The sequence below is a fragment of the Kockovaella imperatae genome (genome assembly GCF_002102565.1).
Source record: "Kockovaella imperatae strain NRRL Y-17943 chromosome Unknown BD324scaffold_4, whole genome shotgun sequence".
Lineage (NCBI taxonomy): Eukaryota > Fungi > Basidiomycota > Tremellomycetes > Tremellales > Cuniculitremaceae > Kockovaella > Kockovaella imperatae.
The window spans coordinates 1,169,813-1,190,837 of NW_019028944.1; the positions used below are offsets into that span (position 1 = coordinate 1,169,813).

At 52.5% G+C, this 21,025-nt stretch overlaps 8 protein-coding genes across 8 annotated transcripts; 4 read left to right on the top strand and 4 right to left on the bottom strand.

The window, feature by feature from the left end:
• Window positions 1-231: 231 nt before the first annotated feature.
• On the bottom strand, window positions 232-2,989 carry BD324DRAFT_621661 (fungal-specific transcription factor domain-domain-containing protein). The gene is made up of 8 exons (XM_022015401.1): window positions 2,937-2,989; window positions 2,692-2,870; window positions 2,279-2,645; window positions 2,143-2,228; window positions 2,032-2,102; window positions 1,953-1,971; window positions 1,334-1,898; window positions 232-1,237 (listed from the first exon to the last, which is right to left on the bottom strand). The coding sequence occupies exons 2-8, from the start codon at window positions 2,769-2,771 to the stop codon at window positions 365-367; spliced, it is 2,061 nt and encodes a 686-aa protein (XP_021872551.1). The 5' UTR covers window positions 2,772-2,870; window positions 2,937-2,989; the 3' UTR covers window positions 232-364.
• A 594-nt stretch (window positions 2,990-3,583) lies between these two features.
• On the bottom strand, window positions 3,584-4,803 carry BD324DRAFT_371107 (hypothetical protein). Its single transcript, XM_022012611.1, has 2 exons — window positions 4,534-4,803; window positions 3,584-4,437 (listed from the first exon to the last, which is right to left on the bottom strand). Exons 1-2 carry the CDS (start codon window positions 4,707-4,709, stop codon window positions 3,669-3,671), a joined length of 945 nt encoding a protein of 314 aa, XP_021872552.1. The 5' UTR covers window positions 4,710-4,803; the 3' UTR covers window positions 3,584-3,668.
• A 1,874-nt stretch (window positions 4,804-6,677) lies between these two features.
• BD324DRAFT_372473 (hypothetical protein) lies at window positions 6,678-7,995 on the top strand. Its single transcript, XM_022012612.1, has one exon. The coding sequence runs from the start codon at window positions 6,868-6,870 to the stop codon at window positions 7,807-7,809; it is 942 nt and encodes a 313-aa protein (XP_021872553.1). The 5' UTR covers window positions 6,678-6,867; the 3' UTR covers window positions 7,810-7,995.
• Window positions 7,996-8,024: 29 nt separating this feature from the next.
• On the bottom strand, window positions 8,025-9,325 carry BD324DRAFT_372514 (hypothetical protein). The gene is made up of 6 exons (XM_022012613.1): window positions 8,795-9,325; window positions 8,641-8,739; window positions 8,568-8,570; window positions 8,407-8,509; window positions 8,207-8,315; window positions 8,025-8,145 (listed from the first exon to the last, which is right to left on the bottom strand). The coding sequence occupies exons 1-6, from the start codon at window positions 8,855-8,857 to the stop codon at window positions 8,055-8,057; spliced, it is 468 nt and encodes a 155-aa protein (XP_021872554.1). The 5' UTR covers window positions 8,858-9,325; the 3' UTR covers window positions 8,025-8,054.
• BD324DRAFT_372794 (hypothetical protein) lies at window positions 8,826-9,641 on the bottom strand. The gene has a single exon (XM_022012614.1). The coding sequence runs from the start codon at window positions 9,332-9,334 to the stop codon at window positions 8,876-8,878; it is 459 nt and encodes a 152-aa protein (XP_021872555.1). The 5' UTR covers window positions 9,335-9,641; the 3' UTR covers window positions 8,826-8,875.
• A 5-nt stretch (window positions 9,642-9,646) lies between these two features.
• BD324DRAFT_641698 (Arp2/3 complex, 34 kd subunit p34-Arc-domain-containing protein) lies at window positions 9,647-11,205 on the top strand (the record flags this gene model as incomplete). Its single annotated transcript, XM_022017440.1, has 6 exons — window positions 9,647-9,661; window positions 9,709-9,755; window positions 9,905-10,149; window positions 10,255-10,547; window positions 10,729-10,864; window positions 10,973-11,205. The coding sequence occupies 6 exons, from the start codon at window positions 9,647-9,649 to the stop codon at window positions 11,203-11,205; spliced, it is 969 nt and encodes a 322-aa protein (XP_021872556.1).
• Window positions 11,206-14,702: 3,497 nt separating this feature from the next.
• Window positions 14,703-17,588, top strand: BD324DRAFT_608043 (hypothetical protein; the record flags this gene model as incomplete). The annotated part of the gene is made up of 1 exon (XM_022014096.1): window positions 14,703-17,588. The coding sequence occupies one exon, from the start codon at window positions 14,703-14,705 to the stop codon at window positions 17,586-17,588; it is 2,886 nt and encodes a 961-aa protein (XP_021872557.1).
• Window positions 17,589-18,119: 531 nt separating this feature from the next.
• Window positions 18,120-21,015, top strand: BD324DRAFT_621719 (FAD-linked oxidoreductase-like protein). The gene is made up of 9 exons (XM_022015402.1): window positions 18,120-18,262; window positions 18,347-19,171; window positions 19,291-19,482; window positions 19,565-19,686; window positions 19,756-19,881; window positions 19,966-20,142; window positions 20,207-20,448; window positions 20,516-20,613; window positions 20,676-21,015. Exons 2-9 carry the CDS (start codon window positions 18,416-18,418, stop codon window positions 20,820-20,822), a joined length of 1,860 nt encoding a protein of 619 aa, XP_021872558.1. The 5' UTR covers window positions 18,120-18,262; window positions 18,347-18,415; the 3' UTR covers window positions 20,823-21,015.
• The last annotated feature ends 10 nt before the right edge of the window (window positions 21,016-21,025 follow it).

The window sequence follows — 21,025 nt, forward strand, 5'->3', positions numbered from 1 at the left end:
GGGGAGTCAAAGCTGCTTTACTGCGGGGAATCATACAAACTAGTCGGTCGGATTGGATGATATACCCCATCATTTCAACTTCTGCCACCGCAACATCTCTTTCGAAGCCGGTCGACCTATGCTTCTCATCACCTTTTCAACCACGGACACGCAAACTCCCCTTTTCTCCGGTGCAGACCAATTTCGAGCAATTCTCCCAAAAAAAAATGTATATGGCATTTCAGATGATCAAGGTCCATGGTGACAATGTGCTAATTTTGCGGGGATGTGTGTGGCTACACATGCACACACACACGCTCTTCCACACAAGATGCTGTGGTCTCGGCAATGGTTCAACGGACCACTTGTGTCTATCTCTGATCACTCATCTCGTCGCTGGCCTCGAAGCGCAGCTGCTCCTCGAGCCACCGGCCCCAGACTCCAGACCAAACGCAGGAATCCCTCCAAATCGGCGCTCGTTACTCGCAGTACACACCGGAACGTCCGCCTGACTCTGCGGATCAGGATCCTGCTGGCCGTGCTGCATCCATCCTTCCTCTGTTGTCGTGGTTCCCATGCCCATGAGACCAAAGAACAAATCCGAGCTCTGATCATGTTGAGGGTATTGAGCGAAGAGATTGAGCCAAGCTTCCGCATCGAGAGGGTATTGCTCTGCTCCCAAGTCCCAGATGTCCGTAAGTGGAGTGACTTGGGGACTGCCTGTCATTTGTCCACTTGTGCTAGGGACGGAGGACGATGGATCATGCGGCCGCAGCGGGGATAACGCTGGATCGTCTTGAGTGTCGGGCTGGAAAGCTGGTGCTAAGGTTTGGTCGGTTTGGCTTGAACGTGAAGAGATGTGGTTGTGCGTCGTCGTTGAGGTCACTGAAAGATCTGGTCGAGGAAGGCAGAAGGAGAAAATTGGCGTACACTTGCGATCAGTCGTAACCCTTGCGTTGCCCAGCTGAGGATCTAGACCTCTAGAGATCGTGATGGGGGTTGGTTCAACTGCTGAGGAGTGTCTCGCTCTGTGATTGAATTTCGGTATCGACATGTTGATCTTGGCTCGCTGGAGCATCATTCGCAAGACTCTTAATTCGTCCTCTAGTCGCTCATCTCTTCGGAGCGTCTTTTCTTGAATCGAGACGTACTTTTCCAATAACTGTAGCACGCTCCGCTGATCAAAGTCACCATCTCCCCGCATGGGAAAGATACACAAGCAACCGAGAATAGTGGCAGTGTTGAAACCAGATGCCACCTTCAAGGGTGGAAAAAGAATCATCAGCGTGATTCGTCTGGCATTCCTCGTTTGGGTTGAACGCCGCAGCTCGCCGCTCGCCCTATCCCTACTCACAGTCATCCACTTGAATCTGTCCAACGGGTCTGAACCCTCCAACGCCGTTCTCAGTTGAATTTCCGCAACAGAGCTTTCTATACAAGCTTCTCTACTCTTCGCAAACATTGTATCCCCACGATGCCTGAAACTCCGTAAGAGATATGGTCGGTGCAAGCTGATCCGGGCGAGATGATACTTGCTGATCAAGCTCAGTCTCTGAGGCACGAGCCACTTGTACTCGTCTGACAAATCTAGGGAATGATCCGCTTCATCACCATCCAGTCGGAAATGTGGCGGAAGGCTCCTTTTGAAAGCGTCGAAAAGTTCTTCACAATCCAAGACATCCTTGTATCGTCTCTTGCCAGATATACCGAAACACTTCTCCTGCGCTTCACCGATGATCTTGGCCAGTTGATAGTGGAGGATCAAGAACGTGGATTTCGTGGGATTATCAAGGGTCGCGATAATGATGTTGTCTTGGTGTGATGCGGAAGCGATGCTCTGATCGGTGGCGTTGACAGGAGGGCGGGTAGTGTACTCCGAGACGACGGCGAAGGGTCGGCCCACGTAGAGAGCTAGAGATCTGTGGAGAGCATCACCACAGATCGCTTGGTTGATGATCTTTCATCAGACTCACCTGTCGAGCGTGTACATGTCTTGTGTGAAGAGTCCATGTCAACTCAAGTGTGGCGCCACATTCCCCACTCCCCACTTACGTGCCCAGAGTCTCCGCCTTATCTCTGCTTGGAGAGGCGGCATGTCCCAGATGGAAGGATCGACGTGCATGCTGAAGCGATCAGTACCAGCTTTAGCCCTCGTGCTCTCACCCTTGTGCCTGAGCAGCGCGGACAGCTTCACCTATCATGGTCCAGCCCTCGAAGACTCGCCTGCAAATCACATAGTAGAGCGAGAGCTACGAGCCCATTGTTTCAGCTAGTGACAGCGCATCGCAATTCAATTCACCATGATTTTCGCAGTGACCGAATCCAAAGACGGCTCATGAAATGTACTCGCCTCTGCCAGAGCTCTGTTTGCAGCTCGCGACAAGACATGCGAGAGCTCTTCCCGATCTGCAAGTCCAAATGATTCGTCTCTGCTTTCGTTCAGCATCCTCTCGAAATTTCTCCGAACATCGTCATTGTAAACGCCTAGACCGTCAAGCAATGACGTGTCTTGGTTGTAATCCAGAAGAACCCCGAAGGCAAGGACGATCAAGAGCAGAGCCAGGAACCGAAGTTCGACGTTGGGTCTGGGATTCGGCTGAACCACGACCGTCCAAAATGCTTCGTACTTTGCTCGAAAGTCCGGTTCGTAGATGATATCAACGTATCTGTATCGTTTCAGTCCGTCCTGCTTTGGAAGGACGATGCTCTCACTCATTGTATGCCGAGAAAAACGCGACGATGTACCTATCGCAGCTTGACTTTTTCGGCAGATATCTCAGAGTTTCCTGCATCACCGAGTGGAACGAGAAAAGTTTGGCGTCGTCGATACTGGTCTCTGTGTAGCGGGGGTAGAACCGAACGTCGCTGAGAGGGATACATGGCGTCTCGTTCTTCACAAGGGTAAAGGTTCAGCCTATTGGTGCACCTTATGTACATATGACGCCTGCCTCGCTCACCTTGAGTATTTTTTTCAGTGCGAGACTCGGTCCAAAGTGGCTTCGGCCGACAAACGTTCCTGCCACCGCAGAATATGAGTGTGTTGGCCTCACGTATGGGAGATAGCTCACGCTCGTCATGGTTGTCAAGTTGGGTTCTTGGCGTCTGATTTCGACGACTCCCGACACCTTGAAACTCATCCTCTTCCATCAAGTCACCTTCTCCATCCCCATCTCCCGCCACACTCCCCATTGAGCTGGGCGGAGATGGACATGGCGGTCCGTCGTCCCTTTGAACTGCATCAGACCACGAGGATCCAGTGTCAGAGTGCCTGTCCATACCACTTGCCAGGACTTGCGGCAGTACGAGAGGTGCCGTCGGTCCCTCGATGCGATTGGAAGCTTCGTCCGAGGTGATGGTTGCGAGACTTGTGTGTGAGTTGTCGACTTCAGAGTCACGGGAATTTGGCCCGTCAGCTGACTGTATGCACGATGAAAGGTGTGCCAATGGACTTGTAGGTAGCCGAGTCTCTGCCATCAGGGAGTACCTCAGACGGTGCGGGTCATCACTTCTTCGGCTGTAGGTCTTGTCCTTGGCAGACCCGGTAGGCTGATGGACTCCACGCTGGTCTGGGGTCTTGGTACGGAGGATGGCTGAAGCGTGTGGCTCGTCCCTACACGGACTCCCCTCCGCAGCTTCTTCATGGGCAGTTGACATGGCTCTACCACCATCGGCCGTTGCAAACTTGCGTCTCAGCCGCGTCTCCTTGGCTGCCTGAATCTGCTCCACCCGACTGTACGAGCATTCATCTGGCACCTCACGCTCTTTGCAACGTGCACAAGGGAGTAGCTGATCACACTGTGTCTCGCGGAGAGTTCAGCCGGATGCGCTGTCCCGCGGTACCATATCGTTGACAGCCTCACCTTTTCTTTCCTTCTACTGCAGACATCACACGATGTCGCGAGGCGTCCTGAGCCTCTGGTCCTTCGCCTCTTGTTGGCTGGGACAGGAGCCTCGCTAGGAGACGGTATCGAAGGGACTGACGGGGCCCCGGTTCCAGGTGTAGAAGCTTGTTTCTTGCTCATCGGTATCTCGGCCGTGGGTAAATCGTCTCTGACCCAAGTGAAGAACGGAAACGGTGAGTGAATGGGACCTTGGAACAGTCCTCCGTGAGCGATCAAAGCGGAGGGAGAAGGCGGTGGGAAAACATTCTGCCAATGTCGTGGTTGAGGTTGATGATATGTGAATGTCTGAGAATTGAATCGAGTGGGAGATAGTGGGATGATCGGACCGTCACCTGAAGGAAGGGCTGGGAAGGGAGATGGGTCAGGGACGTAAGGAGGCAGAGGCGGCGGGAGAGGTCGGTAAATGGGAGGTCTATTCAGTGCTTCAGAAGGAAGGAGGCGAGTGTGAGCAGGAGGAGCATGGCCAAAGTCAAGTGATGGACAGTGGAGATTCGACCACTCGCTCAGGGATGATGATCGAGGGTGAATGATTGACTGACTGGAGGATGCTCCAGTGGTGGGCTTAGTTGTGGGTTGTTGTCCCTGAGCACGAGGATGATGTCGTATTGCAGCTGCTGACGTGCGCACTCCTGATGATGGACTCTCGATGGATCCTGATGATCTCTTGAAAGGGATAAAGGATGGTAGTGGTGCAGGATCTAGACGTACTGGGCGGTGGTGGACTGAATCGGAGGACGAAATGATAGCGGTGTCGCTTGAGGAGGATGAGGACGATAATAGAGATGGGATGGTGGGGACAGTGGGCTGGAGCGAGGGCAGAGGCGACATGGTGTATACATCAATGGCATTGGATGAGTTAGCAGTCGGCGGTCGGTCGGTCGGTCGGTCGATCGTCAGGCGGAGAGGACCTTGAGCCAAGTGAGTCTGGTCAATGAAGGATGTAAATCTCCTGATGTACAGTCATCCAGTCTGTGGTGCTGTACTGCAGCACAATGACCACCCTCAAAGGGAGATCGGATGCTGGGGGAAGAAACACCCAATGGACTCCACCAATCTACCAAAGGTATGTTGAGTGGTACCATTGTGTCGCTATGGAAGCGCACTTACAGCTGGCACCCGTTCGCTACTCGGTTCAGCTGCACACCCAAGATCAGACAAGTCAAAACTAAATCAGTAAAGGACTACAGACCCGAGGGAGCGAGCCAGTCGACAAGACACATCACTGTTAGGCATCACTGCATGCTGCGAGGAGGCGGGAGCGCAAGTAGTAAGATAGTCATCAGAAAGATCCCCTGATGTGAGGCGGGGGATCGATCTGTACGCGGGACTTTATGACCTCAAAGGATGCGGATGTCCAAGCGGTCCGAAGCGGATGGATCCTCTCCTTTGGATGGAGCATCCAAGCGTTTGTGAACTGGAATTGCATGAACACGAAATCGAAACGTAGTCACATCAAGGCTCTGTAGCTTCATTCTCGTGTCGTCGTCGTTGTCGTCGTCGATCATGTAGAAAGGATTCGGCTCGATATGGCGTCACAATGATTGAGCAGTGCATGACACCATGACACTCATGAACCATCTGACCCAATCGTGGAGATTGCTTACGTAAACAAATTTCACAGATCTGGTAACTGGGATTCGTTCCGTAGGAAGGGCGCTGGGAGGAATGACTGTGGATCCGCTGCTACCGCCAACCACAGCCGTAGGGAACAGGACCGAGGTAATCGTATGTCAATGCAAGTGCCATCATGGCACATGTGCATATTTGTGCAAAGCACAACGCCCGGTCATGGCGTTGATCAGATCAATCTTATTCTGAAGAAGGATAAATAGTGCCACACTATTCTCTTTTGGAAGAACGAAGTGAGCCAATCATATCACATGTCCTGAGGACTGTCCCTCAGCTCCTCACAACGCCGCTTGACCGCGCATGCACCTGTGAGACTATGTCTCGAGATGGATCCCATTTCTCGAAGAACTCTTCAGGTCGAGATCTTCCGCACTCTATCGTGCGGGGGCAGTCAAATATGGGTCCGCCCCCCTCCGGTGTCACATCATGGCTACATGGACTGACGCCCCTTTCTCCCCGATAGGGCATATGGGCTGGAGTGCCTCCGCCCCCGGGAACTCCTGAGTCGCTCGAAGCGATCATGACATGACACCGCCCTCACTCAGCTCATATATATATATAGAGAAGGGTACCTCTACCCATACACCTCCCCGCCACGCCACCTTGAAGCATAAAGTTCCACGCGGAATTTTGGGTATGACGGATCTCGGTTTTAAGGTTCAGCTCAGGGTCACCGGTCCTGTTTGACCGAGGCGCGAGAGCTGAGGTTTGTTCGGGGAGCCGAAAATCAGACTTTTTTAAGGTTCATTTCAGGGTCTGCTCAAAAACTCAGGGTCATGGCAGAATGTGGCTTCAGGCGTGAGAGGAGAGGAGCAGTGTGGAAGCGAACAAGGGTTTCGCTCGGATCCGAAGCCATTTCGCGCCGCGCGTCGGAGACTTGACCCATGTCTTCTCCGGTATCGATTCTCCATCGTTGATTTCTTTTCATTCTCACTATCAAAACACTCTTACTCGTCACCATTTCACTCGTGCTCATTGCCAACCCTAGCGCGGGAGGCTAGAAGGGGGGGCTGAAAGAGGGTTGTAGTAAGGGCTGGGGACTGAGGTTTAGATGCCATACGGTGTTATAGACGGCGTTTTAGGAGCTGTGGGAACCTCTTGTCCAAAGGTATAAATAGGGTGGATTGGGTCGACTTGTTCTTGATTCTCTATCTCACACTTTCCAAAGACTCATCTTGCAGCGCATTCGCTCAATCACACATACCTTCTCACACCCCCTCACTTCATACAAACTTCATCTTGTCCCTGTACTCCTTTCATCGCTCCTTATCCAATACTTCACCATACCACTACGCCTCACCCTTCACTTTTGTCCTTCCTCACACATCACATCTTCCTATCTAACTACTACCAACCCATGTCTTCCCTCGTCGCATCCACTGCCAACATGAACATCAACGACCTCGAGATGGACGACTACGATTCAGAGTCTGAATACGTCCCTTCGGACCCTCCTAGTCCCTCGGCCCTCTCATACGACTCATCAGCCGACACGACCTTTGACGACGATGCTGAAGACGAAAGCGATGATGATGAGGAAAACAATGACGACATGGGAGCAAGCAAATATCATTGCCCCCCCTTGACCTTGTCCGCCATGGTTGTCGAAGCGAACAAAGATGAGTCAGGCTTTCCGACGCTCAGTAATCCTCTGGCGGAAAACCTCATGGCCGATGCCCTCTCTCGACTTGCTGCACCCCATGCCGATCGAGCCGCCATCCTCCAAGGTATGATCAAGACATTCACCAATGACCCAGATACCATCCAAATGTACCTCAACGCCGGACTCGTCGACGATAACATCGCTCGATCCATCGCCGATAAATATGCCGAATCACTCGAAGAGCAGCGAATGAAGGACCTGCGTGCGAACCCAGATTTTGATGCTTACAAGGAAGCCGTCCAGAATGCCTTTACTAGACCCATCAACACTGCCGAAGAAAAGAAAGCTCTGCTGCAAACCCTTGCCCAGTACATCGATACCTACGCCTACGTCGTCCCTAGAGGATCGTCATACCCTCTGCGAGCAAAGGCCCTCGAAGGCCTCGCTGCTATCGGCGAACAGACTCTCAATGCACCTGTCCCCGTCAGAGACCTCATCATCGGGTCAACGGCGGTCGGCGCAAAGCTTGGACTGGCGATCAAAAAGTTGGTCAACGAAGCTGGATTCCCAGAGGAGAGGAAGAAACACCGAGGATACATCAAGCGGACCGGGTTGGCAGCGAGGTTCAGGGTCATCATGGATGCTTGGAATACGGTCAACATTCACAGTGCAGGTCTCAACGATCTGTACAACTGACTAGAACGCCCCCTTGTCAGGGAGTATACCATCGTTCCCATCACGACGGTGAAAAGGCGGATGTTTATGATTACTTGTTAGGCTTGGATGTTTCCTTTGGGTTTCTTTATTGGGTAGAATCATCTTACCGGATGTGAATGTAACAATTTGACGACGATCACCATTACCTTGTCTGTCGGATCTTGTTTCTTCGTGCTTTGATATCTCGTTTGAAATGGACAAAATAAACAATACATCACTCCTTTCTACATCATGATTTGCCTAATCTCAGCCAAAGTCCAGCCCGCCGCACGCATACTCGGTGCACTGAGATCGTGCACCTCTTCGTCGAGATGGCTGGGGGAGAAGGCTCAGCGGACCAATCCATGCACAGGAGACGAGAACAGAGTCCACTCACCGATACAGCACTTCCCTGAACCCATCCATGATCCCTCGTAGTGTTGAGGCGTTATAGCTCGACGTATCTCTCAGGGCCTCCTCGAGGAATTTCTCATACTTTTCGAGACCTTGAGACGTATCAGTAATGGGGTTGACGTTGGTATGACGCCGGGGGAAAGCTTCGGGTCATTCGCTCGGTGACGTCCCTCGCTCACTCACCATCATGTATCGCCTTGTGTGACTTGAGATGTTCTCCGCCTTCCCTCGCTCCAGCTTTGAACTGCGGCATCTTCCTCGCGAGCTGGGGGAAAACGTACCGTTCCTAATGGATGGTGGGCGACGTTGAGCAATTTTCAAGAGAAGACGCTAGGTCGACTCACTTCCTTCAGATATCATCAGCACCGTTGTTACTCCCCCTACGTCAAGTGCATGTCTGTATCCGTTGTAACTCACTATGGTGTGATGCATCGTCAGATGATGAGACAATTGCTGAGCTTCTCGCAAGAACCGAGCCAGTGACATGCCCTCTTTGTGGAACCCTCCGTCCGCGAGCTAGAAGCAAGCGACTTAGCGATAGCGCATATTAATAAGGCATCGCCCCACTCACAGTGTATACTCGGTTGAACTCGTATCTGAAATGACTGTGGAATCTTTCCATGCGATCTGCCATCCTGAACGCATGACCATTTCAGTCTACTTCCAACATGGATAGCACGCTTTGAACACACGAATTCCACTGTGCTTCCTCTGCAGCACTGATCTTCTTCTCTGGTCCTAGAGCTTTGGCATACTTTTTTTCGCCCACGGCGACTTTCTGAATGGAAGCCATATTATCGACGGCGACGGTGCCGCTGCTGCTGCTGCTGAGAGGGTCGGAAGATGGGTTATGCGGTGTACCGTGAAAGCTGAAGCTAGAGAAATAGGAAGGTTGTCTGCTTGACAAGGTTGTCAGAGATCTCGGAAGGTGTGAACGGATCAGATGGGGGGCAAACAGCGTGGACACGATCAGGATGGCAACTGCCAATAATGTTCCAATGGCAAGATGTCGAAAGGTGGACTTGGAATCGATAATCGGCGCAGAGCTGTGAGAACCCTTCGATGCTGATGCTCTTGCTGATCCTCTTGAAGCGGATCTGTCTGAGCTCATGCAAGTAATATGCGAGCAAGACGCTCTCTGTATGGCAGCAGTTGGCTCTCTTATATGTATCTATTGACAACAACAAAAAGATAGCCTTATGTTATCTCTGAGAAATCTTTGCTAAGCACCTGACCGTCGGCAAAAGGAACTTCGGCACGTGGACCGAAGGTCATTGTTCGCCCATGACGTGGACAATTTGCTTATCAATCATCCCATACTCAGCCCCTGGTTACCTCCGTCATCGCCTGTTCAAGCCCGCAGCTCAAGATTGGATAGATTCCTCTTTCGCCTGGCTGCCAACGGGGTCCACTAGCAGCCATCATGATCTTGTTAGAGGTGAGTGCATGTGCTCAGTGTCAACATCCAGCTCACTCTCTTATCAGTCTCACAACGTCATTGTGCACGATGTTCTGACGGACAGGTTTGAAAAGTGAGTGACGCAAGAGGGAGGGTAGGCGATAGGAACCGGCTGACCATGTGCCCGCTCTTCTGTGTCTGATTGTGAATACCACTTGATGCCGCTACTCTCGACTTGTCCTTGCCTGCATTCCTGCCTTGATCATGCGCCCCGCCCCACAGACCGTCCCGCGCAGATATCCAGTTTGTCGACTATGATAACGTCCGCTTTCATCTTTCCACACCCGATTCCAAGACTGTCCTCTTACTCTCCATGGGGATCCAATGCTGGCCTGATCTCGTGAAATACGGCGCGAGAGACCACCTCGAAAAGACTTTTGAAGGCTTGTTGTTGAGTCAAGGGGAGACCGAACCAGAGTACGATGTTAGTTTGAGGATTGATCTGGAACAAATCCCTCAGGATCCAGGTGAGTTTGGCCGAGTGACCCAGCGAGGGCCGGATGGCTTGACCCCCATTCGATCGTTTCGCTGAATGCAGGTCCTCAATTCTGCGATGACTCGTCATCGTCCAGAATCTCGAAACGCGCTCATTGACAAGATTGCCCATTTCAAATCCACCGCCATGTCTGCACCGTTCATTTCTGCCTTTGAGGAACAAGCGTCCCTTCAAGCCAATTACAAAGACGCAGCGGGAGCTCAGCAAATGGATGTTCAACCTCAAGAAGCCAAAGGAGATCTCAAAGTCGTCAAGTACAGGGAAGAAGAGGCCATATTCATTCAGGCCAGTCATGATCGAGTCACGATCATCTTCAGCACCGTCTTCAAGGATGAAACGGATAGAGTCTATGGGAGGGTGTTCTTACAGGTGAGTGAGCGGGCTCAGCAGCCAAGCGAAAGGGCAGAGGGCGAAGACGTACGGGACATAGGCATGGAAGGTGCGGGAATGGTCAAGAATTTCACCATCGGCACACGGCCTGCACATCCTTTCGGAAGCTCCGAGCATGGATTGACAAGATCAGAGCTGACTCTCCTTCTCTCAACTCCAGGAGTTCGTCGACGCTCGTAAACTCGGAAGTCTGCAGAATGCCCCTCAGGTCAGGTACTCGAACCGTGAACCTCCGCTCGAGATCCGACATCTGCCAGGGTTGAAGAATGGTGAAGATTGGGGATACGTGACGTTTGGTGAGTACGCTGTCGCTATGGCACCAAGCTTTTTCTCCCCGCCTTTCTCCGGCTGCAAAGCTGTTCTTCACTCGCTTGACAGACTTTGGGACTGACTCGCTCGCACAGTGCTCTTTCCACGACACTTTGCCAATCCTGCCCAAGCCCTCGCTACAATCAACAGGATCCAGCTGTTCCGCGATTACCTCCACTATCACATCAAATGCTCAAAAGCGTACATGCACTCTAGGATGCGATACAGAGTCGCAGAATTTCTCAAGATCCTCAACCGGGCTAAACCCGAGGTCGCGGTGCCTCAGGAGAAGAAAACGGCTTCCGGCAGAACGTTTAGGCGACAATAAAAGGCGAGAGAGTCAGGCAAGGTTACGACATGAGGGGAGTGACCGGCCGGAGGGGATACAGAGCTTGTTGTTGCGGCGCCCCTAGCTGATGCTCAGGGAGAGGTGCCAGACGGACGCGAAGGGAAGGAGGTGGTGGTTCGAGAACTCTTTGTATGCTTCAGGCGGGCTGTGTGGTATGAGACGATCCGAATGCAAAAATGCTGTTCCCAGGGACGAGCACGTCACGCCACAGTCTTAACCAGCTGTGCTGCGAAGTTGTAAGGGTCTACCACGTGAGGTCTCGATTGGGGTCAAAAGACTGAGCGACGCCCGGTTGATTGATGCATAGATCGCCTGGTGACTTGCTGCGGGCAGACATATCAAGGTATCAACGATCACTGACTCCGGATGCCACTACTTCGCGCTGATGATACCGCGGCAGCAGCTCAGCCATCGTGCTTCGCCGTTTGGATCTGGTATACCGGCAGTCTACCCGAAAGCTCACAAACAGCCTGTAACAACACCCCTCACTGGAGGCGTCAAGGGTTTTGCGACAAAAGCTGCGATTGAAATTCCCGTTTTCAACTGCCATCTCGCATCCCACCTCATCCCCACCGGACAGCACAATGGCCATGTCAGGGCAGAGCAGCGCAGGGCGGTAAGAGTATCACGATTCTCAGTTCGAAAGGGTTTGCATGTGCATGTGCATGAGCATGTGCCTTGACGCCCCACAGCGGCATAATAACGGGGACTTTCTCTCTCCCGATGCTGCGCTATCGTAGACCCTCGTTGCGGCGCAATGTGTGTGTGTGTGTGTGAGCAACTTTGTAGCTGAGCCAGCCGTTGAGAGCGGAGAAAGAAAAGCCTTGCAAGAAGAGGGGGGGCAGAAACACGCGACGTCACCCAAGCTTAAATTTTCCCTTCTCCTTCTTCTTCTTCATCTTCTTCTTCTTGATCTACTTCTCTCAGATCCTTGATCTTTTTTTATTTATGGCACTCTACTCATCCGCCCATCATGAACAGCAACAACGGCTTGCGTGACCTCACGTAGATACATAATGAAAGTTTCTAGTTGATATTACAGATGGTGCCTGTCGGGACAACTCCTTTTTTCTCTCTCCTATTGCATGCCTCAGGACAGCGATGACCTACGGGCGAGTGACGAGTCGTCAAATTGAGACAGGAGCGAGGGGACGCAGCATCCAGTGCAGCTGACCTGAACGCAACCGCTTTGCTGTTCGCAGCGTTCGGCGCCCTCCCCCCTCTTTTTTTTCCAGGATAGTCCCCTCCCCCACAAACCATGATTACATGAGCGTAGATCAGTCATACGGTAGTGGCAGCAGCATTCAGCCATTCATTCAATTCATTATATCATCTAACTTCTTGCATCGAATATCGGCATCTCTCGCCACTAAGGACCAAAAGCAGACTAATCACCTCCGGAGCGATTCCCGTAGCATCTTCACGCCAGCCCATCCTCCAACCAACCTCGCCCACAGAGAACTCCTACACTCCTCACAGCACAGCTTGGGGACTGAACTTTGACGGGAAGCGGCTACGATACTATTTCTTGCCACTTTGCGCTCTCTACGGGTTGCTCTTCGCTTGGCGTTTTATTTTTCCTTTTCAAGGGGACTGACTGACTGACTGACTGCTTTTGCGTGTGAACGAGAGTGTGATATATACTTCCCCCCGCGAGAGAGGCAGGACAAGGTAGTGATAGTAGTACTAGTCTTTGGTCAGCGACAAGGGCCCAAAAGAAAAAAAAAGGAGAGGACGTGATACCTCTCAACTTTTGGATCGGTCTTTTCTTTTACTCGTCTTCATCTCTATCTTTCTGAGACTACGCTCGACCGCACAAACTCATCCGATCTCCCTCCAGCTCGAGCCAACCTGTTAGAGGGGGCGATCCTTGGTGACAGCATCTGCATCATACAAGCAAACACAAAATACGACATTGCTCATTGCACAAGCACGTTGTTACGACGACCCAAAAAAGGTAAAGCATTTTTTTGTCCTGGGGGGAGAGCGAGTGGCGGTCTGGCGGCGAAATTAGGTCCCAAATCCCATAGCAAGCCCGTTTCCAGCAATCGAGCAGGAGCGCACAGTGCAGAGCGACGTCAGTCAATCAGTCAGTCAGCCAGTCCATCGCTCGCTCGCTCGTCTGCCTTTTGGTCTCTCTCAGCAACTCGAACACACAGTGAGTATCGTCGCTGGACTGTCCACCTTCATCCCGTCTATTGTTTCCCGTTTTTACCGCCCCCCATTTTTGAAAGCCGTCATCATCATTTTTGTCTCATTTTATGCCTCTCTCTGTGTTCTTGCCGCTGTCACGTCAAGAACAAAGGCAACTCCTCGAGAACCGATCTCATTCCTGGACCTTTCTGTCCAAACTTGAGCAAGGGCCATCCTGGTGTAGTTGCTCAGCATGTCGAGCGGCTGAACACATCTTTTCGGACTCCCTGACATCATCATCATCATCACACACACACTCTTTTCACTCTCACTCTGTCTTTGATCTCAACGTCTCACATCTACACTGGTCTCACCTAATCCTTTTTTTTTTACTCAAGCACAAGCACCAGCGACACGACCGTATCACTTCTCAATACATCTTTTCCTTGCTTCCCTGTACGTTTACTCACATATCCTACACCCTTCCATCCTGGGTGAACAGCTCTCTGAAGGAAAACAGGAGAGACACGTCTTGATCAGAGGCTTGATCAGGTTCGCCCGCTTACTTCTTGGCCTTCCTTCCCTTCGTGGCCTTTTCCAAAAATCCCCTTTCTCTTGCCCGGTCCCCACCGATCGCCAACCTTCCTCGTCCCCCCCGCCCTCCGTCCGATGACTGGACTGACACATCTATAGATCAAACCAGGCCACAACGAGGCCTTCACTCTTTCATCTTCAATCTCTGTATCGCAAGTGATACCCTAGAGTGAGTTTGCTCTTCGTTTCAATCTCGGTTCCATTCTCCGCTCGGACCACCTTGGCACGTTCTCCCTCGTCATTGTCATCCTTTCATTCCCTCCTGGACGACGACCGTGCAAGCCATAAACTCCCTCTTGCCGCGCGGACCGGTCACCGCTCTCCTTTGTCCTTCCGTTCAGCTCGCTAACATGGTGCTCTTTCTCTCTCTTTTACCACAGCTCTAGCTCCGATCATCATCTCCCAGGTGCCCTTTGAGCAATCCTGCACCCCTTACTGCTCGACAATCATCGGCCACTGGGTACAGCTCCTCCCTCCTGGGCGCACCATCGCAGTACCCGTGCCACAATCACTTGAAACACAATTCCCCATCCTGAACGGTTGATCATGTCAACGGAACGTTTGGATTGACCGGTGTATCCCATTTACGGCTCCAGTCAAGTCGTTCCGTTGTCCTCGCATAGTGGATAAGAGAGCCCGTGAAAAGAGACGAAGACAGAAGGATCAGACGGGTGATTTGGTGATTCTGCTCTGCAGTGCAGGTGAGCTCGAATGTCATCAGCGTTCACTCACGCCCAGTCACTCTCACCATGTCATCCGATTCCTCACCCGTTCTTCTCCGTCCTAAACCATCCGATTTCCCTCGTCCGACGTCTCTGCACCTCCCGGCGAGCATCGACGCCCAAGGGATTGTCGCCACCTCCTCTTACAGTCCCTTTCCGACATTTCCAGGTGCTCGTGATCCTCATGGTTTGGATCAGTACCTCCTACATCCTTCTGACCCGTCATGGCTCTACACGGATCCTTCGCCAGCCAGTTCAGATCATTCAGATTCCGAAACCGAATCGACCTCCAACAGTCTGGCCACCCCACCGTCCATGTCTAAACGCCATTCGTTCAGTATGAATCGGAAACCGTCACCGCTGTCACAACCCCCTGTCAGCGGCACGAAAGCGGCTCAGGCTGGACCTTCTATGCAGCGGAATCGAAGTGACCTGGGTGGATCATTGACGATGAGTCAACGGGCTTCATCATCTTCATCGTTGCATAGACGACCCCCAGTTCAGCCTATCCCTCTGCCCGACTTCACACCTGGCTCCGCAAGCATGACAATCGAACCATCGTCCAGCAGTTCGAATGGGAAATCCTCGCTTCGAAAAGCTCTGACATTCTCTCGGAAATCATTCCTTGGCAAAGATCCAATGACGGCTGCTCCTCCTCCTCCTCCGCCTCAGCCTGAAACCCCTCCGCCCATTCCTCTGACACCTCGACTCGCCAGCCGAAGTGATTCCAGCCATAGTGCAGTGTCCTCTGCATCCTCCACGTCAAGCGGCGAAGAAGTCAAGACACCAAATGAGGCGGTCATTGTCTCTTCGCAGATCGAAGTTGCTGGTGGTAAGCTGGCACAAGCTCTCGCAGAAGCGGACTCTGGCGATTCTTCAAGACGCAAAAATTGGCGTGGCTGGCTAGGCGGGAAACGAGGTACGAAATTGACCGCCTTGGCCATGTCCAGTCAGACAAGTCTTGCCAGTCAAGAGTCTAGCCCACATTCCACCACTACTCCTTCGCTACCTCGAGCCGGATCCCCAGTGGTAGCTTCCATCGTGGCTGCTGAACCCTTGTCTCGATCATCGTCCGAAAAATCCTTCTCCAGCGTCATTGCAAGTGAACAGCTTCGACGCCTATCGCTCCAAAAGCTCTCTCAATTCCGATCCCCATCACCTCACCCCTTGACCCTGACCCTCAAGAGACAATACTGCAACTTCCCGAGCGAGATAGCTACCTCGATCCGATCCGGTCAAAAAGTCTACCCGCTCTCCGTCAATGTCGTCGACCCCGATGCCCCAATGAGCCCAGCTCAAGGTGGACTGGTGACTTCTCTTGCCATCCGATGCGTGTTGCAGAAGCTTGAACAAGGTCAAACCCCACCTCGTCTGACTCGTAAAACACCTTCAAAGCGGTCCATTATGCGTCGGCCTCGAGGCGTGTTGGACTTTATCAATCGCCCTCCGTTCGAGGAGCGGAATCTGGTCTTCTACCCCAATGGTACGGTTTCCCCCATATCGATGGCTAGACCAGGATACGGCGTATGGGATCTTGACTTTTCATCATATATCCTCGCCCTATCGCAGGTCGACGAGTTGCCGGGAGATGACGGTTGGCCGATCATCCCCAGACCCAGTATCGGTACGGACATCGATGAGTTGGAAGGTGTCATGGACATTCCGGACATCACCACGACGGCGCCGGAAGAGAGCAAGGAGAGTGCAGCGCTGGATGAAGTCGATGCGAACCTTCTTCCCGGGATCACGTTCACCCTCTCGGCCAGCAGTAGCAGTAGTGCGCTGAGTGAGAGTGGTGCATCGACCGACGTGGGGCCCAACGACATTGTCGACCTCCCTCAGTCCTCTTTCAAGCGGGCAAGTAGGATTCTGACGTGGGACGAGAGCTCTGAGGACTCATCCGATGAAGAGAGCGACGATGAGGATGAAGATAGTCCTGTCGTGAAGCCTCTTCAACATCGCCGGAGCTTCCCGAGTATGCCTACGCCATCATCGCAGGACCTGGCACCTCCTTCCTCACCTCGACTTCGCGCCTCTTCCCAAGCTGGTCAAGAAGCCGATCGTCAAGCGTTCAGAAGGTCTGTCCGAGAGAGCGTCCTTGTCTCGAGAGAATCACGCTCGAGTGTCGCTCGGGATGGGCGAAAGGTTGCACGGTTCGACGACAGACCTGATCCCACGGTCATGGACCAAGTGGCCAGAGCGAGAGAGAGGCGTAATGCGAACAACGCTGGAGAAGGTGAACGACGAGCTGAATCTGAGCGGCGACGTGAGCAGGAAACTTCCCGACAACAATCCAGGGGCGAAACGAAGAGTCTTCCGACATCTGCGGGTCCGCCCGTAGGGACATACAGCTCACATCTGCCAGCGAATGGACCCGCTCGCCTACCCAGCGTTCAGGTCTATGCGGCATCGCCTCGCCCATCCAATGCCGACTCTCGCGCCGCAGCGCGCTCACAGAGCTTCTACGGATCCTTCCCTCGTCAACAACAGCGGACATCTGACTCGGCCCGCAAGACCTCCTTACCGGTCAGTCCGCACATGCAACCTGGTACCAAGAAATACCCCTCTTTCTACGAACTGGCCGGTCAGACGTCTCACCACCACCAAGCCCGTCAGCCATCGCCTCATCAGACTCATGTGGGCCATCCGGGGATGGGTTACGCATCTCATCGTCATGCTCCGCACCACTCTCATGTCTCACAACACGGTGGCATGTACCCTCAACCATCGCCTCAAGCCCTGTGGGGAGGTCAACCTGGCTACGTTGGGGAACTGGGTCAAGCGTATCGACCATTCAACAGTCTACCCAGCGTTGGGTCGATGAACCATCTGGGTGCTCCGAGAGGCACCGTGCCTTCGCTTGCTGTACCTCACGGAGTCGCTTCTCCTCGACGTAAAGCGAGGATGGCGTAGCGAGGTGCATCCTCTGTCTCCCCACCTATTGGACATATTGGACAATGAAACACTCTTTCTTTTCCGACGCGACGACACACTGTATACGCACATCACTGTATCATAGAACCGGATCGTTATACACGGGACCATCGGTCACCTCCTTCTTCCTCGTGAACCTAGAATCAGCATGTTCACCAACCAGCAGCATTATTCTGGCCTCTATGCTCCGCATTGACCCAACCTCCCCATCTTTTTTAATACCATACTGTACTAGACGATTGTTTGAGCTTGCTCTCCATAGCACTGTACTGTGTCTCTGTTCCCCCCCTCTCTGTCTCTCTGTGTGTGTGTGTTGCTATAATGACATGACCTGACCTCTCTCTCTACCCTCGACGACTATTATATTAATGCATATCTTCGCCACGCTGCCCAAGACCGGCCGGAGCACCTGTTTCCACATTACCGGACGGGACGCCGCGATAAACAAAATAAGGGCCGAAGCGTGTAAAAAAATTAGAATTGGAAAATGAGAGCGATCTGCGTTTAGAGGTCTTGTCGAACGGTATCAATCCACTGGACTGATTGAGCTGCCATTGCTGCCATTGTAACGTCGACAGTGAGCTCATCGCTCCGGAGTGGCAAGATCTCTGTTTTTGACAAGTGGCGACCTCGTTCTAACAACTTTCCGTACGGTGAGTCACACAGTTGATAGGCAGAATTTCGTCACCAGTTGCCCATGTTACAGATAACTAACTCATGCTGACCTGATCCAATAGTTGCATTCGACTTGGAACGTCCAAGTCCCTGAACACGCACACATCCACACGAACAACCTCACGCACAGTATGGTCACTCTGACTCCTCGTTCCGCCATGCCCCTCTCACGGGCACTCCTGAATCCTATGCTTCGTGGTCCGGCCTACGGCACTCCGCTCAGTCGACCTGGACCGAGCGCGTTTAGACGAAGTCACACGTCAACACCTATGAATCGGACCAGCGCAGCGACGACCACTGCCACCACCTCCACCTCCTCCTCCTCTGTATTGTCTGCCGCACATGGACATACCATCCCCTCTATCCAAGTCTTTTCCACTCCCGCTCTTCTCCGATCTTACTTTGTCTACTCGCTCTGCTCTTTCCCCTTCATTATCGATAATGCTCCTCGCATCTTATCCATCTTGTCCAAAGCGCCTATGCCAGGACTCAAAGCATTGACAGAATGGGGAATACGACACACCTTTTTCGCTCAGTTCGTTCCTGGAGAAACGGTAGAGGAATGCACTCGAGCCATGAAGACATTGAGAGAAAGAGGTGTAGGAGCCGTACTGAATTATTCGGCGGAAGTCGAGGAGGACGTTGCGGCTGCGAGCGCTGTCCCTCTTTCTCCGAAAGCTGTGGCAGGTGGACCAGGAGGTACCGATGGATCCGTGGGACCTGCATCGACGATCCCCTCTTCGACTGCAGACAAGGCCAGAGCATTGGAGAAACAACGTCTTGACGAGGTATTTAGAGCATTGAGGGCTTCTGGAATATACGAGGACGATATCGAGGCGAAAAGTGGAGCTGGGGCCAGAGGATCAACAGGGTTTGCATTGAAGATTGTAAGTGCATTCGCCAATGCAAACTTCCAACTGCCCCACCGAGAGGGTGCCAGCAAACGTTTGGGAGGAGGAGCGAGTCGAGCGCTTGGCTGATCGTTTTTCTTTTTTCCGGTGTCTAGACCGGTCTCATCGACCCTGCTATCCTTCAAAGGGCATCCACCACCCTGCTCCGATTACGATACTCTGAATCTTCCAAAGCCACTTCAGCAAAGGACGAGGCTGTACCGTATCCCGGTACACCAGCTTCTGGAGACGCACGCGTGCTCGCTTCGTTACCGGGATCAACTGATCAATCCATCTTCAAGCTCGAGGTGAGTTAACGCTGAGAAATCTTGCGAGAGTTTAGGCGGCCGAGGGATGAGAGCATAGTGACCTGACCCGACCCCCTCTTAGGGCGCCGTACCGTCCATGGGTGTTCTCGCTTCGGATGAAGGCGTCCGACCGTCTGACTTGGAGGAGATGCATTCCATGTGGGAGAAATTGTGCAAGATGGGAGAAGAGGCCAAGGCCAATGGGTGAGTGGGCATGGTTAGAGAAGGGATAGAGGAAAAAAACAAACAATTGACATTGTTGCTTCCTTGTAGGGTTCGACTGATGATTGACGCCGAACACACATGGTATCAGCCCGCACTTGACGCTTACACTCTTCTTTTGTGTGAGAAATTCAACCGTCCGCCCAAAGATGGAAATTGGAGCGGTCCCTTGATCTAGTGAGTGGTCATTCATGTCCTGGGAGTGTTTGTTCCATCTGCCAAGGACGACTGTCTCCTGACGCGCTCATTCTGCCCCTGCAGCGGAACATTCCAATCCTACCTCGTTCGTCAACTTACTCACCTGCCTGCTGCAATCCAACACGCCAAAGACAATGGCTATGCTCTGGGTCTCAAGGTCGTTCGTGGTGCCTACTTTCTGCAAGAGAGGAAGAAGTGGAAGGACGAAGGAAGGGAAGGTGCAGACCCAATCTGGAAAGAGTGAGCGGTGTCTGTCAGAATTCCAATGTGGAAACAAATGCTGAGACAGAGAAACCTCACCCAGTAAATCATCCACTGATAAATCGTACAATTGGGCTGTCACGCATATCCTCTCTACCTTGTCTGAACAACTCAAGACGGATCCAGCATATGCTCTCGCCGTGGTGTTCGGAACGCATAACCCCGATTCCGTCGACCTCATCTTCAAAGGACTAAAAGATAATGGACTGGCAAAGGAGGTGGAAGGTGGTAAATTGAGAATGAGGGAAGATGTCAAGGGACGAGTGGGTATCGCCCAGCTATACGGTGAGTAGAAAAAGGAAAAGTTGTCATTGGCAATCGCAATCGAGGCAACGCTGATCGGCTGAGCTAGGAATGAAAGACGATTTGATGGACAAGGCTGTAGAATCCTTTGAACCTAGTAATCAGCCAATCGCTTTGAAATACATTGCATATGGGAAATTGGACGAGGTGAGATTGGGCTGTGTTCAGCGCCCGGGGAGCGCAATACTGACCGATATTGTCCGTCTCAGGTCATTCCGTTCCTTGGTCGAAGGGCGATCGAGAATAAGAGTTTGATGAGTGGTGAAGGGGGAGCAGCGGCTGAAAAGAAAAGAATATGGGAAGAGTTGGTCAGGCGGTACTTTGGTCAGGAGCCTGTCGTCTCCGCGACGCAGTGAGCTAGAGACATCGTATCGGGCTGGGGCGCAGGCAGGCAGGCAGCCAGGCAGGCAGCGGGGACGAGAGGCGTCAAGTTCTATCGAAAAACAAAGGGACATTGGCTGTTTGTGAGAAGGCATCATCATGACTTTAGGCGTTTCTAGCATTTGTTACCTGGGCTCTCATGATTTGCATGCCATGGTGTGGTGATTATATGTGCGTG

Coding starts and splice junctions, on each gene's coding strand:
- BD324DRAFT_621661 (XM_022015401.1), bottom strand. CDS start 2,771: ATGCAGGAAACTCTGAGATATCTGCCGAAAAAGTCAAGCTGCGATAGG. Junction 2,646..2,691: donor TTTTTCTCGGCATACAATGA/GTGAGAGCATCG, acceptor GAAACGATACAG/ATACGTTGATATCATCTACG. Junction 1,238..1,333: donor ACAGATTCAAGTGGATGACT/GTGAGTAGGGAT, acceptor CCACCCTTGAAG/GTGGCATCTGGTTTCAACAC.
- BD324DRAFT_371107 (XM_022012611.1), bottom strand. CDS start 4,709: ATGTCGCCTCTGCCCTCGCTCCAGCCCACTGTCCCCACCATCCCATCT. Junction 4,438..4,533: donor CCTTTCAAGAGATCATCAGG/ATCCATCGAGAG, acceptor AACTAAGCCCAC/CACTGGAGCATCCTCCAGTC.
- BD324DRAFT_372473 (XM_022012612.1), top strand. CDS start 6,868: ATGTCTTCCCTCGTCGCATCCACTGCCAACATGAACATCAACGACCTC.
- BD324DRAFT_372514 (XM_022012613.1), bottom strand. CDS start 8,857: ATGGCAGATCGCATGGAAAGATTCCACAGTCATTTCAGATACGAGTTC. Junction 8,316..8,406: donor ACACAAGGCGATACATGATG/GTGAGTGAGCGA, acceptor ATACGTCTCAAG/GTCTCGAAAAGTATGAGAAA. Junction 8,146..8,206: donor TTCAGGGAAGTGCTGTATCG/GTGAGTGGACTC, acceptor CTTCTCCCCCAG/CCATCTCGACGAAGAGGTGC.
- BD324DRAFT_372794 (XM_022012614.1), bottom strand. CDS start 9,334: ATGAGCTCAGACAGATCCGCTTCAAGAGGATCAGCAAGAGCATCAGCA.
- BD324DRAFT_621719 (XM_022015402.1), top strand. CDS start 18,416: ATGGTCACTCTGACTCCTCGTTCCGCCATGCCCCTCTCACGGGCACTC. Junction 20,143..20,206: donor GCAGACCCAATCTGGAAAGA/GTGAGCGGTGTC, acceptor AACCTCACCCAG/TAAATCATCCACTGATAAAT. Junction 20,614..20,675: donor CATATGGGAAATTGGACGAG/GTGAGATTGGGC, acceptor TGTCCGTCTCAG/GTCATTCCGTTCCTTGGTCG.